This window comes from Diorhabda sublineata, chromosome 3 (genome assembly GCF_026230105.1).
Source record: "Diorhabda sublineata isolate icDioSubl1.1 chromosome 3, icDioSubl1.1, whole genome shotgun sequence".
Lineage (NCBI taxonomy): Eukaryota > Metazoa > Arthropoda > Insecta > Coleoptera > Chrysomelidae > Diorhabda > Diorhabda sublineata.
In genome coordinates, this window is record NC_079476.1 from 22,999,444 (window position 1) to 23,014,617 (window position 15,174).

Genomic DNA, 15,174 nt, shown 5'->3' on the forward strand with positions numbered 1-15,174 from the left:
GCATAGATGAAGACAATTGAGGACCTGAAGATGTGGTAGTGCGCTAAATATCAAAAATAGCAAATAGGATGATGAGAACATGAGAAAGATTTAATAATGAAGTGACACATTTGAATACCTGATTGATTTTCACAAAAGATGGAAAAATGGATATAGGGATAGGGAGTAGATTGAGAAATGTAAATAAAACATAGGGCCAGAAGCAAGAAGACTTAAGAAAAGAAAGAGAAGAAGACCCGAGAAAGCTTGGCTAGAACGATAACACAGTAAAGCAGAAGAAAGAGGAAAAGAATATGACAAATGAATGAAGAAGCAAATAACCAGAAAGAATGGGAAAATTAAGGCAAAGCTAAAACCCCCAATATGCTGATTCTCGAAAAGGTATTATGAGTTCTAGGACAAAAGCATAATGAACTTTTTAGAGAACCATTTTTTAACACGATCTTGTAAACTGATGATAGTTTTTGGCAAGACAGTTATGAACTCGTGTGATGTGTAACTTACCTTCTTGAATGTCAACTACTGCCCTTGGGGCAACGTCATCTTTCACAGCACCTTTTTCTTTGTCTATACTATCTACTTCTTTTTTCAGTCTATATTTTCCTATCTCCTCTTGTTTTATCCTAGTGATTGTTTGACCTCCTTGGTCAACATTTAGGCACTGAGGTATTATGTCCTCTCTTCCTATTCTCTTAAGGGCGTTCTCTAATGTGTTCGTCTGTGCTTTGTTGCCGGTTTGTGACAACCACATTCTGAAATGAAACTTTTCATTATTTTATGAAAAACAAAGTGGAAACAACATAAAATTTGAAGTAATCTCCTTCAAATTACTGAATTTCGCTATGAATGCACTTATATCAATGAAGGAATGTCTGTTTGGTCTGCTTTGTTTTACTTTTCCACCACCACATATGAAGCCGTATCAAATCGTAATATTATCAATTATCTAAATTCTACGAAGAGCCCAGTCTAGTTCTAGCAACATAGGGATAAAATTGATTTTTTGGACAGTGATGAATTATGTACGTGGTTTTTGTAAAGTAACAAAACTACGTCTGACACTCACATCAGAATATTGAACTACTTTGTATTAGTTTTTTATTCAACAATTATCTGAAAAATAATTAGTGCAAAATTTCAAATTACAAATTACCTCAACATGCTTTGCGCCTGTTTAGCTACACTATCAGGATACTCTGATTTGATTACATTGATCTCTGATGTGGTAAGTCCAAGTTGGTTAGCTAAAGATACCCAATCTTCACCTAATAAATTGCTCATGTCTGCCAGTCTGGGGTCAGGTCTGTAGTAGTCGAAGTTTTCAGATAAGAACCTGTAGTGTTTAACTGAGTCGCTATCAGTAAGGGATATAGTATCTGTTACTATATCTTCTGGTAGGACTATGTTGAGAATGCAAATCGGTTGTTGTGGCGGCTCACCTTTCGGTACCTGAAATAATTTATTGAAAAACAATGTAAATAAAAGGTACTGATTTCGTAGCTACTATTTTTTTAGTTATCTCTACCAATATATTAAACACTTATTATTTCTGTTGCAAGACAATTTTAATGTCTTTGTAAGATCACAAAATTATTAATATACTGTCTCACATTATCTATTTGAAAATGATATACTTACTTTTGGTTCTTTCATGAATAAACACCTACTGACAGCCTCGGCGTGTTGATCTTTAACCCTAACAGAAAACGGGAGTCTATTCTCTTTGAACGCTCTGAAGGAAAATGATAATTGTTCACCGCTCTTCGTGATAGGCACCAAATTTCCAGCGAATTCTACATACTGTTGTTTACCTTCTAACACTTCTACGTCTCTACTCTTTGCTACTTCAGTGAAATGTTCCTGATGTTCTAAAGTCTTATCCTCTTTATCATCGGTCATGCAAAATACTCTCAGTCTTGCCTCCAAAGGATCAACTCGTTTCGCAAATACGACGAATTTAGCCATAAACGGTACGTGTATGGCTTCCCTGAAAAAAATTGCTAAGAGTTGAAAATTGTTCAGATCAAAAACATCTATTAGAACATTGAAATAAAGAAATTAATTTCATCGTAATCGATAGGACCAAGTGTAAATTGAGAAAAGCGAGGTAGTTTCCATTTAAGCGATCAATACAAAAATCACTTTTAATGTTTTAATAGAACAAAAATATAAATAGAGAACAGTTACGTTGAAAAATTCTAAGAAATTTATGACTAGACTCGACCTGTATACATTGTACTTCTTGAGAATAGTCTGGATTCTAAACATATTCATTCTTTCACTTACTGGTCGCATTGTGGAGGGTGGTGAAGCATTGCTATTAACAGTTTACACGAATATTACTTTATACCAAACTCTTATCGTTTTGGGCATAATGGAAAGAGCAATGTTCTCACAATCAACCCCACAACTTGCATAAAATATACAATTTCAGTCCAAAAACATTTTCATCTATCAAAAATTAATAGCTCAGAACAGTCAGCAGTATATCTTTGGTTGATTGGAATGATTAGCTTATTTCTTTGTACATGAAGCCGGTTAGAACATTTCAGGTATTGCATTTACGGTTACCATAAGCTGAACGAACTAGATGTAGAGAGCATGTGGTTGCACTAAGAAACAGCCAAGGCGCACAATGCACGACCTACAACCTAGATTCAGGTTGCACTACTAATTTGTTGATTTGTCCAGGTTGACAAGATCGCTACATTCAACTATTCTAGGATATTTGTAGAAGAAGCCTCAAACTCTTCAAGTCCTCAGTACTTTTGGTTTTGGCAGGTGTAATGGAAAATGAAATAAATCGGGCATCAATTTTCTTACAATTACAAATTAAATAAATTAAATGTAAAGTTTGTTTTTCTTGAGACAAATTATAGTGGAAAACCAACGGTTGACAAGCTTTGCCCACCTAGTAGAAGTAGATCAGCAAAATGATATGTAAAATGAAAATTATAATAAGTTATGCTAGATAGAATTTCCTGTATTGAAAGTACTTTAAGTCTTAAGCACAAGTTTGAATTTCTTCTCGGAATGGTGCATGAGCCGATTTGCAAGATTTTAATTGTATTTCTAATCATGGTATACTTACTTATATAATTCTGTTGCCATTTTCGTGGCATCTCCTATGTTTCTACAATCCATCAGCCAAAATCTAGCTGATACGGTTGTTGTAAAGGATACGCAATCATTGACGAATGTTAAGGGTGTGGATCCAGTTACGTCTTCCCACTGCGCTCTTGTTGTTCCACCTGAAGAAAATGGAAAAGTCACGTTAAAATAATTCGTATTTCATCTGTTAGATACGTCAATCATTCCACGAAAATATGCAGATTTTCAAATTTGAAAATTTGTATTATGATTTGTACATTTGGGTATTTGTTACTTTAATTATAGAATCATGCGGTTCCAAGAGAATAAAAACCCATTTCTTAGAACATGATTGGTAAAATTAAATCTAAAGTTAACCTGAAAACCCCCATTATACCTTCTTCATTGGATATTTATAATCAACAATTATTTGAGAGCATTTCATGAGAAAGAATGTTGTGCCTTTATCAATTAACACAATCAAATAATACACAATAATTATCAGAATTTTTGTTAATAATGTTTCAGTGTAATTTTTTGCTAAATTTGCGTGAAAAGGAAGAGAAATATTTCATAAACCTGACCAAAAGTTTTACTGTAATGAAGAATGAGGTGATACTCTTCATCAAATATATACCAATGGAAATTATGACAAACCGAGCAGATCTAAGGAAAAAATTGGTCTTGGTGAGCTTAAAAAAACTTTCTTTTTTATAATTCAAAAGGGATGATGAGTACTAAAAGTCCTTAGTTAATTATTTTATTGAACACTTTATTGATATATAGGCGGTGTTCCAGAGAAAACTTGACCCTCACAAACTCAGTAAACGAAAGTATCTTTGAAATGTAAAAGAATACGTCTAATGTTATTAGAAGGAGGACGAATTTCCATTCAAGAATTCGAATTATGATATTTAACTGCATCTATACATCGAACCCAATTTTTCATATCTTTCCTTTGTTGTTTGCTTGGAAGTGAATCCGCAATCTCGTGACACAATTTTGAGTTGAATTTTGAAGACCTCAAATGTTTTCCAAATTGAGAAATCAGTTGAAAGGGTTAGAAATAAATTCGTCAAATCCAAAATATCCTCATAGTTACTTCATAAATGGGAGCAAATTGCAATGCTTTGTGTATGGAAATATTGGGAGTTGATGCCGCGATGGAGAGTGCGTTTTTTGGTATAAATTTGGAATGAAGAGTTTTTTTTCTCTTGATAAAATTGATATTTACCCTTTTAAGAAAATATTAGTATCTGAATTTCGAAGGGATCAAATAATATTGCACTTTATAAATACGTTTTTTAATTGGGCAATTAATATAGTAGTTCACTTGAATTTAACTCCAAGGTAGGGACAGAAAAAAGTTTATTATTGGTAGTAGAATTAAGTTAGAATATATTTTCAAACTTCAATAAGATATTAATTCTTTAAATCTTTATTAAAATTTAAAATTAATAAAAAACATCTTATATGTTTAGTTCCTTTTCAATAGAAAATAATGGGGTGAAAAATGGTTCGACCTATTTCGATCTTTATCAAAAAATATATTTTGATAGCCTAGAATCAATCAAGTGAAACTCATTAATATACCATGCGCAAAGTAACTTAAGATTTTAAAGTAATTTAAGATCTTAAGGTGATATATTGGAAACAACAAATTATTTACTGTGGCTAGGGGGTGCTGAAGGATGAACTGATAATATGGACGCTTCTCGGAATTGCCCACATAGAATTATGTAATAATCGATTGAAATCTACTCAAATATCGACGGCATTTCCCGGTAAAGCTCTACTTTCTCGTATCTCACTAATCTTAATTGAAATGGAAATGGGTCATTATTTTCGATAACAATTTGATCTAAAAAATTACATGCTATTGTGGAATGATCGTTACGTACATTCTATATTTTTTATCATGCGGTTGTATTCGTATTCTACAATGGGGACAAAAATTAGCGTCGACTTTATTATATTTCAATAATAATAATTTACATTAACATGTAACCATTTATTCAAATGCTACGATGTATTATGAACTTTATGGTTTCATAGAATATGATAATTGAACTATTAAAATGTCTTTCTTTGAACTTGAGGCATCGTCCAGCGATAGAAAATTCTACCTTTCATAAACACTATCTACTTTTGAATCAATATTTATTTGTGTTTTGTTTTTTTGTTTGTTTTTAAAAGTAAAAGTAGAATTCGAATGTTCTGTTGATATATATATATATATATATATATATATATATATATATATATATATATATATATATATATATATATATATATATATATATATATATATTATAAAAGGTCGGAGAAAATGGACGTAACAAAAATTTATGGCGTAATTATGACTTTTGTTAAAAATTTTTTTGAATATTGTGTTCAAATCCCAGTTTTTGGAATAAGACGCCATCGGGTAATATTGGTAATATATGATATGTCAAAAAGAAACCATCATCTATCTATCATTTAAAAACTTACTTAGAGTTTTTTCATATATTTTGTGGTTCAATATTAACATCAACCTTATCATATCAAATATTTTAATTCACATATTAGTTCTAAGTTTACTTTGAACATTCAATTTGAATGATTTCTAAAAATGACATTCAAACTATTTTTTAACATAATTCCAAAACCATTGTGCAACTACAGAGGTACTAAAATGTGAACACACCGCTCACCCAAGCGATAATCATAAGCAGTAGGTTTCCTTTGTTAAAATTAAGTTTTTATAAATACGATTATCAAATATTTGAGAAGGTATCGAAAAAAATCAGTTACGACTAAAAAATTAGCAACTAAAATCTTATGCTATTCGAAAAATAAATAGTTGATAGATAATTGAAAATAATGATGATATAAAGCGTTCCTGGTAGGTGTTTACCGCCAAATTTTAAGTAAGAATTTAATTTTTTTATTAAAAACCATCTTAATTTCTTTAATTATACAAATTACTAAGAATTTGATGAATAAACTGCAGATAGGATGCCCGACCTCATACAACAAACCATACTCAATAATTCGTTAAATTATTCAAATGGATCGTTATCCAATCTTGTACTTTGCGATTTTCACAAATTTTCCTAAATAAAGAACTGGTTAGCAATACCTCAGATTAAATAATACAGATGTCTCAGATAGATAGAGAAACGAAATAATGAGAAAGATACCCAAAGTAAGAGACTGAAGACTCAACCTTGACTTAAATGATTTAAGTGCCCTAGGTCCCCAACGGCGTTTCGCATATCTGTAGTATTTAATATGGGCCAATACAGCGACAAACAACTACCGGTAGGTGTCGTGGAGTCGCTGAGATCGCAGGTGTCAACATTTTTTGACGAAGAAATTTCAAAGCTTGACCATCGCTATTATATCTGCCTTAGTTTGTGTAGAAAATTAGACTTTTAGTAACTCTTTCACTTGTAGGTTATAATTTTTGTCTTCCACTTTTTTTTTTATTCTAAAACGTTCATTACTTTCTGAATAGCCATCGTAGATTAGACTGTTCTTACTTCCGTAACCCTTGTGGTACTTGTAGTATATTTATCTAACCTATTGACGAGTGCTTCACATATATTTAGTCAATTTAAAACTGATTTAGATAGCAGCCATGGAAAAATATTATCCTCAAACAATCCCTTGTAAAGTGACTCAAATATCACCTGAAAATCTTCAATTGAATATAGACCTTGTATTATTGAAGACTAACTCTCCATTTTTATATAGTGTTGATTGAAAACCGATAACACGAAATAACAATTTGAGATATTGAAAGAAACGAAAAGTGAATTGCTGTTATATTTCATATCGTCCAAAATGAAGTATAATATACAAATTAAATGCCGGATGACGTTCAAACCATCGATTGTTATCGCGCCCAGCTATGCGAATCTTAATAATATCTATTAGTAAATATTGTATTCATTTCGTTATTAGTTATTTGCAATTGTATTCGAGCTGTGCTCCCAGCCCGTTTTCTTAATGCATGTTCCACTGGATCATTCGATTCAGTATCCATATTCATAGATCATCCCCCTACATGTTCTTCAATCTACAATCTTCAGAAATCTTCTTGGCTTTGCCATGTATGGCCTCTTTTAAGTAGTGTACGTACCTTTTATTTTATTCGGGTGTGTTTGTTCGCAAAATTGAATTTTTAAGGCATATTGTTATTCTAGTACCATCGGCTACTACGTCTTCATACTTGTTTTCTTTTGATTTTCTTTTGAGAGTGCTTTCAATGTGGCATTCTCCCATTTAGATCACTATTAGTTACTAAAATTATTATTTCTTCAATGTCGAGGGTTATTTTTCTTATATACTACTGAGAAATATTTAACTTGGGTTTTTATTTGATTTGATTTGATGCATCCCTTCTCTCTTCAATTTCTTTGGTTCATTATGAATCGCTACATTCGCTCCAGAAAGCCATAAAAGTTATCTTCAACAAACATCGCACTAAGTAAAAGATACCTCTCTCCCATTATCATTTGTGTTGCATGTTTTGTTGTAAATGATACAGTTTATATAACTGTAGCAAGGATCTATCTCAATCAGTATTCTGGTCTAATTTCATTTTCTCTAAATTATCAACTTTTTGTGTCGCTTTATTTCGCTCCATCGTACAAGGGATTACGGAAACTATGATTGAATTAACCCCTAAATGTTATGAAAGTAAACCGGATTCTGAAACTGAACGAAGTGAATAGGTCATAGCCATATGATATGATTCTTTCTATTCTATTACATCGTGGATAAATACGATCAGCTGATTTCGCAGCTTAAGGTGTCATGTAATCGAGAAGAACTTGAAGCATAGTGAAAAGTGGGAAAAAACAAATTGAGGCTTGAAACAAAACAATCGAGGAGTTTACAGCCTCCGCCAAGTTTTTCATAGATTCATTGCTAAGTAAAAGTGAACACAGTCTTTTAAAGTAAATTTTATCTTTCATTAGACACCTCCAACATTTTTTCTGTAATTGATATTTATATAACAGAAAATTCTAGTTTAGTTGCTAATTTTTTATACAAAACGAGTGGAAATACAATATGAAATATTTTACACTTTTCTTAAATTGTTCAGTGATAATTTCGAAGGAATCTTTAACATAAGAGATCATAATAACGTAGCATAAAAAGCTAAAAGCATTTTTGAACATTCACTAAGGCCATCCATATTTTTTCTTTTGACTAAGTGAAGCGATGCAGTGGTCAAAAGCAGCATAAGCAAAGCATTCAGTTTAAATGTTTCAGAAAAGACCAGTCGAATGGCAACTAACTTAGTGTAGTCTCTGTCGATTCACTTATAGTTTCAATTTAAACGACTGATCTAACGAAGGAGGGTCAAAAAAAACATAAAATAAAAAATATTGTAACGAACAAATGCAGCAAATCTAGAAGGTGAATATTGCAATTTGTGTTTTCGTGATTTTTATCATCTGTTTGTAAAATAACATAAAAGTTACGACTAGAGGCAAAATAAAATATATATATGAATTCATAGATTCAAAATATCGAAGTGAAGATACACAGTTTTAGGGAATATTTACAGTGTTTATCTGATTATTTCAAGTAATGTATAGATCACCTCTAAGAACAACATATTCAAAATCAAAATTTTCAGTTTAGCAATAGAGGAAATTCCTATAGAACTTGATTAATCAGATTTCGATGGTCATGCTAAAATGAAATAATATACTTCTAGAACGAATACCGTTTCAATTCAAGCAAATATTAGATATCAATTATATTTCGTATTTCCAATAACTGCGTACATTCATTTCTCAAAAATACCTAACAAATAAAATGATTAAGATAAGACATTCTAAAAGGGGGGCAGCCCACAAAATTTTCAGTTAGTTACCTTTGAGAGATCTTTTCCGAAACACCCCTGGGTACGCACGTGAAAATTTTCAACAATTGCGCATTAGTTTTTACCAGAAAAGTGACATCATGACGTCATTATGAAAATTTTACTTTTGCAATCTAACGACTCCAATAAAAAATTATAAATAATTCAACTCACACCCTAAATAAATTAGATCTAATGACTATATGTAATCTCCAATTACATGATTATTGAAAAAAATTACTTTTCGAAATGATTCCATTATGGAATCGTAAATGTCTATTTTTGAAATTCATGTGTTTTTGATATCAATTTCTCCAGAAAGGTTTTTAATACTTTTATCTATATTCTAAATTCAGATAGGACAACATAAAAAAATACTTTATCCTTTAAAGCAGTGTCAATGTTCAATAAATGAGACTATTGCTGTGATTTCATTAACAATTTCTTGTACCTTAGTTTACAAGAAAGGTCGCTGACATGTTTTACCGTTATTATCACGGCAGCTATCCAACATAATCCCTACTAGAACAGGAGACCTACTCGACAGGCTCATGAGCACCGATTTCACCTGTAGATGCTCAAAGCATACATTTTCCGGAATTACTCCCTGTAGAAGTACAGGGCCTGTGGAATCACCTACCAAAGCACGTCTTTCCAAAGCACTACAACCTACAGAAGTTGAAGATCTATACCTACAGGCACCGCTCTAACTACTCTAGTGCACTAGTATCCCCTTGTGCTTGCATTTTACATAAAAAAATAAAAACTCCTTTTTCCTAACGACATCTTTTGGAAGCCTTCTATCTTTTATAAAATTTGAGCTCTATTCAATGGAAATCAAAGCAGCTTCTGAATTTTCATCAGGAAACTATAAACGATAACTTCAAATGAGTTATCGGCTGCCTAGGAATGTTTTTTTATTATGATGTGCGGGATTCTTGCGGGGGCGCTGCTGAACTAATAAAACTGGAGCATTATTACGAAAGAGCTGAAGCAATGGAGTATTGAATGGAAACGCAGAAAGTATTTTAATTTTTTTGAATATTGATAACAAGTGAAGAAATGAGTCTTCTTTTTTTCAACATCACCGGAAATCGTAGAATCAACTTTCGTACTATCGCCTTCGATTAGAAACAGCGTGCGACACACGTTTTCAGCTCTCATTGACAAAATTGTCACCGTAGGACAGGAATGCAATATAGGGACTGTACGGTGGATGATTGGACAGTTATCAGCTAAATTTCATCCCAACTGCTACTGCTGTGGAGGACCCCAACACCTGCAGTAAGCATTCCTCGTTCCTTGTTATGAACTATACGTCGTAATTTCTGCAGTGTTTCATGTATTACTTCGTGCATTCAAGAATTTCATCAACGATCGAATCTCGCAATCGGAGAGAGAAGGAATAGGAGCTTCCACTTTGAGCTGGGATCTGTCCGGCTGACATGTGATTGATACGTCATAAATTTGTTATGCAAGAGTAATTGAAAAATATGCTTAGAACCAGCTATGAATCAGGAACGATTTTTTTTATTCATTATTAGAACAATCCCAATTGCAAACAGTTATGGACATGTTCAAAATATCTAGTTTGATATAGAATTCGAAAAAAATTCTTCGGGGTACAATCCGTCAATGGCAAATTAATAACTTCGAATGTATAAAGTGAGTTATAGAATGTAGCAAGTTATATAATTTACAATTCTGTATGGAGTCAATTTAAAATGATTTCCCTATTTTTCAATAAACTCTGATGCTATTCAACATTGAATTTCTCTAACAACGTTTATTTTTGACCTTTGAACTACTATTTAAATATGATTGTATTGCCTGAAGTCATTTTGTTTGTGACGTCACAATGACGTCATTAGTTTGATTGAAAACACAAAGCACGAGGCTGGCAAACTCTGTCCCTGAGTTTAGGTATATCTCGATTTACTTTTATGTTCCGCGGAAAATTGTCATTTTAATTTTTGTCTGTACATGGATTAGCTGACTACACCTATCTTCAATTAAATATTTTAACTATATGTTTAAGCATATATACATGCTCATAGGTTGGTTCTGTAAATCATTTATTACAACTGAGAGTAGATTTGTCTAAAATTTGGTTAATATATCTATATGGCGCCATCTGGCGTGATTTTTTTTCAATTCAGTTATGTCGAAATTACCACTTTTATCTTGATGCAACAGAACTATTTCCAGAAATATTTAATTTACAGAAATCGATTCGGATGAACCGGAATTGACATAACCAGTTATGGTGACGTATAAGACAAGGTACGAAGACAAGTACCTGGAGTAAATAAGATCGCGGGATGTCTTCAGTAGAATGGCGGAACAAACAACTAAAACAAGAAACTAAGATATGTATTTACAAATCGACAATCAGACTTATATTGATCTGGATATAAGAAACAGGAACAAAAACATCAAAAAGGAAGCATCAAAACGAGACCACTGAAATAAAATATCTGGAAAAATATTATTAGACCGAGAAAGAAACGAAAACATCAACCAACGTATTAAGCTTACGAGAGACGATAGACTGGTGAAAATAGCAAGGGATAGATCTCCAATTGGAACACGGTGTAAAAGTCGACCACGAAAGAGGCGGACAGATAGTTTAGAGCCAGGACGAGGAAAGATATTGAAGAAGGAACAGTCGTTAGAACTTTTATGGAAGGAAGAAAAAAAAAGAGGACTTAGGTGAACCGGAATTTACGTTTAATAAATTTATAAAATTATACCGCGAGGTTTCGGGCTCACCCACAAAACGGAACACTGTAAAAAAAGGAAAGAAAAAGTTTTGAATATTTTTGATGTTGGTATTAGCAATATTGTTCTGACATCAATGTAAAAACATCTACTTTTAGTGCTTAAGACAATCATTAAAAATGTCAAATGTCACTTATCCGATAGAAGTCCAGGCCAGTTTTTGGATAAATTTTCCACAGTCTTGAAACAGTCAGTGGCGGATTTACCGATTTGACGTCTGTAGGCTATTTATTTGTTTCTGCAGACCTCTGCAATTCGATAACTTAGTTATCTAAATTGCATTATCAATAAAATTGGAGATGTAAGATCCTCGATTTGAGCAAATAACATTCCAATCATGTACAGTTTAAGTTTTATTAAAAAGTCTTACAATACAGTTTTGGCGGCATTTGAATTTGCAAAATCGTTAATTATATTGTCATATGAAATCTTGTTAATTTTGACTCTAAAATTTGCCTCCCTTTTAAAATTATCGCCCCAGGTTACAGCCCACTCAACTTGCTGGTAAATCCACCACTGGAAATATAAATATAATGTATTCCTATAAATTGTTTAATTGTTAATGTCCTACAAAACTACTCTCCTTTGCTAATTGAATCGCAATTTACAATTTACAGAACAGGCCTGGTAAGTAAACTATACTATGAAAAATGTCTATTCTAAAAAATACTTATTAAGATCTACAAATCTATCCTACTATTTCACTCATCTACCGCTTGTAACAAAAGCTTGCCAACCCCTTAACGACAAAAACAATTTACAAAAAATACAGGGCACAACACAACATCAAGACAATAATTTGTTTGATGATAACAGAAAGAAAAATAACGAAAATAATAAAGAAAATATTTGGGGATTTGTTATACTGTTTGTTTGGAAAGGATAGTTTTTATTTTCATGAGAGTTTATAAGCAATAAGAATAAATTTTGTTTTATCGAAATTTAAGTCTGATTAATTCAATTATATCATGGGTCAAGCAGTAGAATTATTTTCTTTTATAATGAATATTTGTTCGGTTGACATGTGAATTGGATTTATTTATGAACAAAGGAATAATTCTCGAGTTAAGTTAACTAAAATAATTATGAGGGGTACTTTTTCTACAGTTACACAAATTTATGTCATATAAAAATAGAAAATAGAACAAAGCATGACGTGTTCAAAGTTGATTTCGGGCATGCGACCCCAATGGCTAGCTCGTAGAAGGCGCAATTCTTTGAATTTGTAGGTGTTCAATTAACTGGATCTTCACGGGAATTATTCTTTCGCCAAAGGTTCAAAATTCACTATTAACAGCAATTATTGCCTCAGCTCATTAGCCGAATTAGTGGCACATACGATAATCATTTGAATCTTTAAAGCTTTTGAGCTTTACTGTCGTAAAATTTTCCATTAAACGGAAAATCACTCCAATACATGAGATTTGCGGCAAGTTTATTGATTAGAATCTTCTTCAATGCTTCGTTATAGGGCGGCTACAGCTTCTTGAGTGCGTACTCTTTGGCATGACACGTGGTGTACATTATCATTTTTATTTGAATTAGTCACCCCGAAGGACCATTAAGTACACCAAAGAAATGATAAACAGAACCATTACGGTGATTAAAAACAAACTTGTTCTGGATTGAATTCATCCATAATGAATCATCATTGCCAATTTAAATTCTGTGAATCTGTCCTATATGCAGTGTGTCCACGAAATAACGTAACTTAGATTTTTGTTAGGTTCAAAAAAATATTCCCGATTATCAGGTTTTATTTTGTTCAAAATGTTTATTAGATATTCCTGGAAAATAGTGCGGATATGATGAATTAGGGGATCTAGTAGATCACTTTACTATATATTTTCCTCAAATGTTTATATATATTTGAAAACTTCATTAAAGTAATTTCGAACAACAACATTAAAGTTTGATGATAAACCATCCTGTCTATCTATTGCATTCCTTTCTGCTGCGACGATCATCTAGCTTTCCTTTGTAAGAACGAAACTTATTCTTCTTAATAATGTTACAAAAGGATTCTGTATTGTAATATAGTTTCAAATGGAAAAATTGAAATAACGCTCAATTATTCTCTATAATTATTTAAGAGATTTGGACGACCGGTTTTAGTGGGAGTTTTAGTTAAATCTCCTTCTTCAACAAGGTCATAAATTTTTCTTCTATTACCGTAATCTCTAATTATGAGAATATTTTTTTCCTGTTTCTTAAATATAGTTAAATGTTTATGTACTGTATCACAATAAATACCTTTCACTAATGAAATGTGAAACATTTGATTGTTATAACTAATAACAGAAAAATCTATAAAAATATAAAACTTTTTCTATACAAACTGTATCTATTGAAAGTGAAATTATAGGATCTTCATGATCATAATTGAAATTGTGATAGATCATGAGCACTACTTTTTTAATATCATCCTTTTGTATCCTATCCGTTATTATTATTATTACTTATTATTCTCTGCTGCCTATAATACAGTTTGCACAATATTGGCCACATATAGTTTCATTTTAATATTAATACTTTCAAAATCAGTATATTTAACGATGTTTGTTCATCATTCTTTCATTAGATATAATTTCTTCCATCAATTACTTGTCCCATTATATAAATTGATGTATAAGGTATCGAACGAGACACTATTCAAATATTCTTTTTGATATAAACTCTATCAGACATGTTATTATAAATTTGATAATCCACTTATCGAAGTAAGAGAAGATAATGAATAAATAGCTTGCATTACAAAGTCAAGCTAAAATAGAGTCAACATTTTCATTTAAAGTCACAGATTGTAACCATCTTGTGCGCGTCAGCTAATTTAGGATACAAAATGGAGGATTATTGTCTTATATTATAAGACTTGATTATTTCAATCAAGTCTATTGAACGAAAATGAATATGAATTATGTCAAAAATTTTCAGTAGTAACTTTTGGAATAATTATAATAATGAAGTAATAACCAAATTATCATGTCTTCAGAGGATCATATTCTGAAGAGAAGTTTAAAGCAGGTACGACCAATTTTTTCAGGTTTGCGGGTCATTTGATAATTTTATCAAAGCCTATTTACATCAATGGAAATTTATTTATGAAAAATCATGTAACTGTCCTTTAGATGCTGCGTTTTTGGTTTATTTTTCTTCTTATAATCAGTATATTGGATTTGAAATATTTTTTTCAATAGGTAGTGACGGCATTTATCTGATAATAATATAAAAAAAGAACATTAGTTTGTTCACTGTTTTCAAAACGTTGACGTCTATATTTCGGTACAAGTGATTCTTGAATTGCACCAAGTTAAATATAACCCTGTAGCTTATATCTATATCAAAATATATAAGAAAACACGATAGTTCTCTTTTTCAGGACGTTTGGAAATACATTCAATTGATCCCCGTCCTTCCATTCGGCTATCAAAAATTTT

The 15,174-nt window shown here is 31.7% G+C and overlaps 1 protein-coding gene across 18 annotated transcripts in view; it reads right to left on the reverse strand.

Annotated features, from left to right (window-relative positions):
* The window catches only part of LOC130441938 (uncharacterized), a 247,460-nt gene that overhangs the window by 124,149 nt on the left and 108,137 nt on the right, over positions 1 to 15,174 (reverse strand). For all 18 annotated transcript variants that reach the window (XM_056775827.1, XM_056775831.1, XM_056775833.1 and 15 more), the window contains 4 exons: positions 3,092 to 3,251; positions 1,639 to 1,987; positions 1,154 to 1,449; positions 505 to 752 (listed from right to left, as the gene is read on the reverse strand). In XM_056775827.1, coding sequence (XP_056631805.1) covers positions 505 to 752; positions 1,154 to 1,449; positions 1,639 to 1,987; positions 3,092 to 3,251 — 1,053 coding nt within the window. The remainder of the gene's footprint in view (positions 1 to 504; positions 753 to 1,153; positions 1,450 to 1,638; positions 1,988 to 3,091; positions 3,252 to 15,174) is intronic.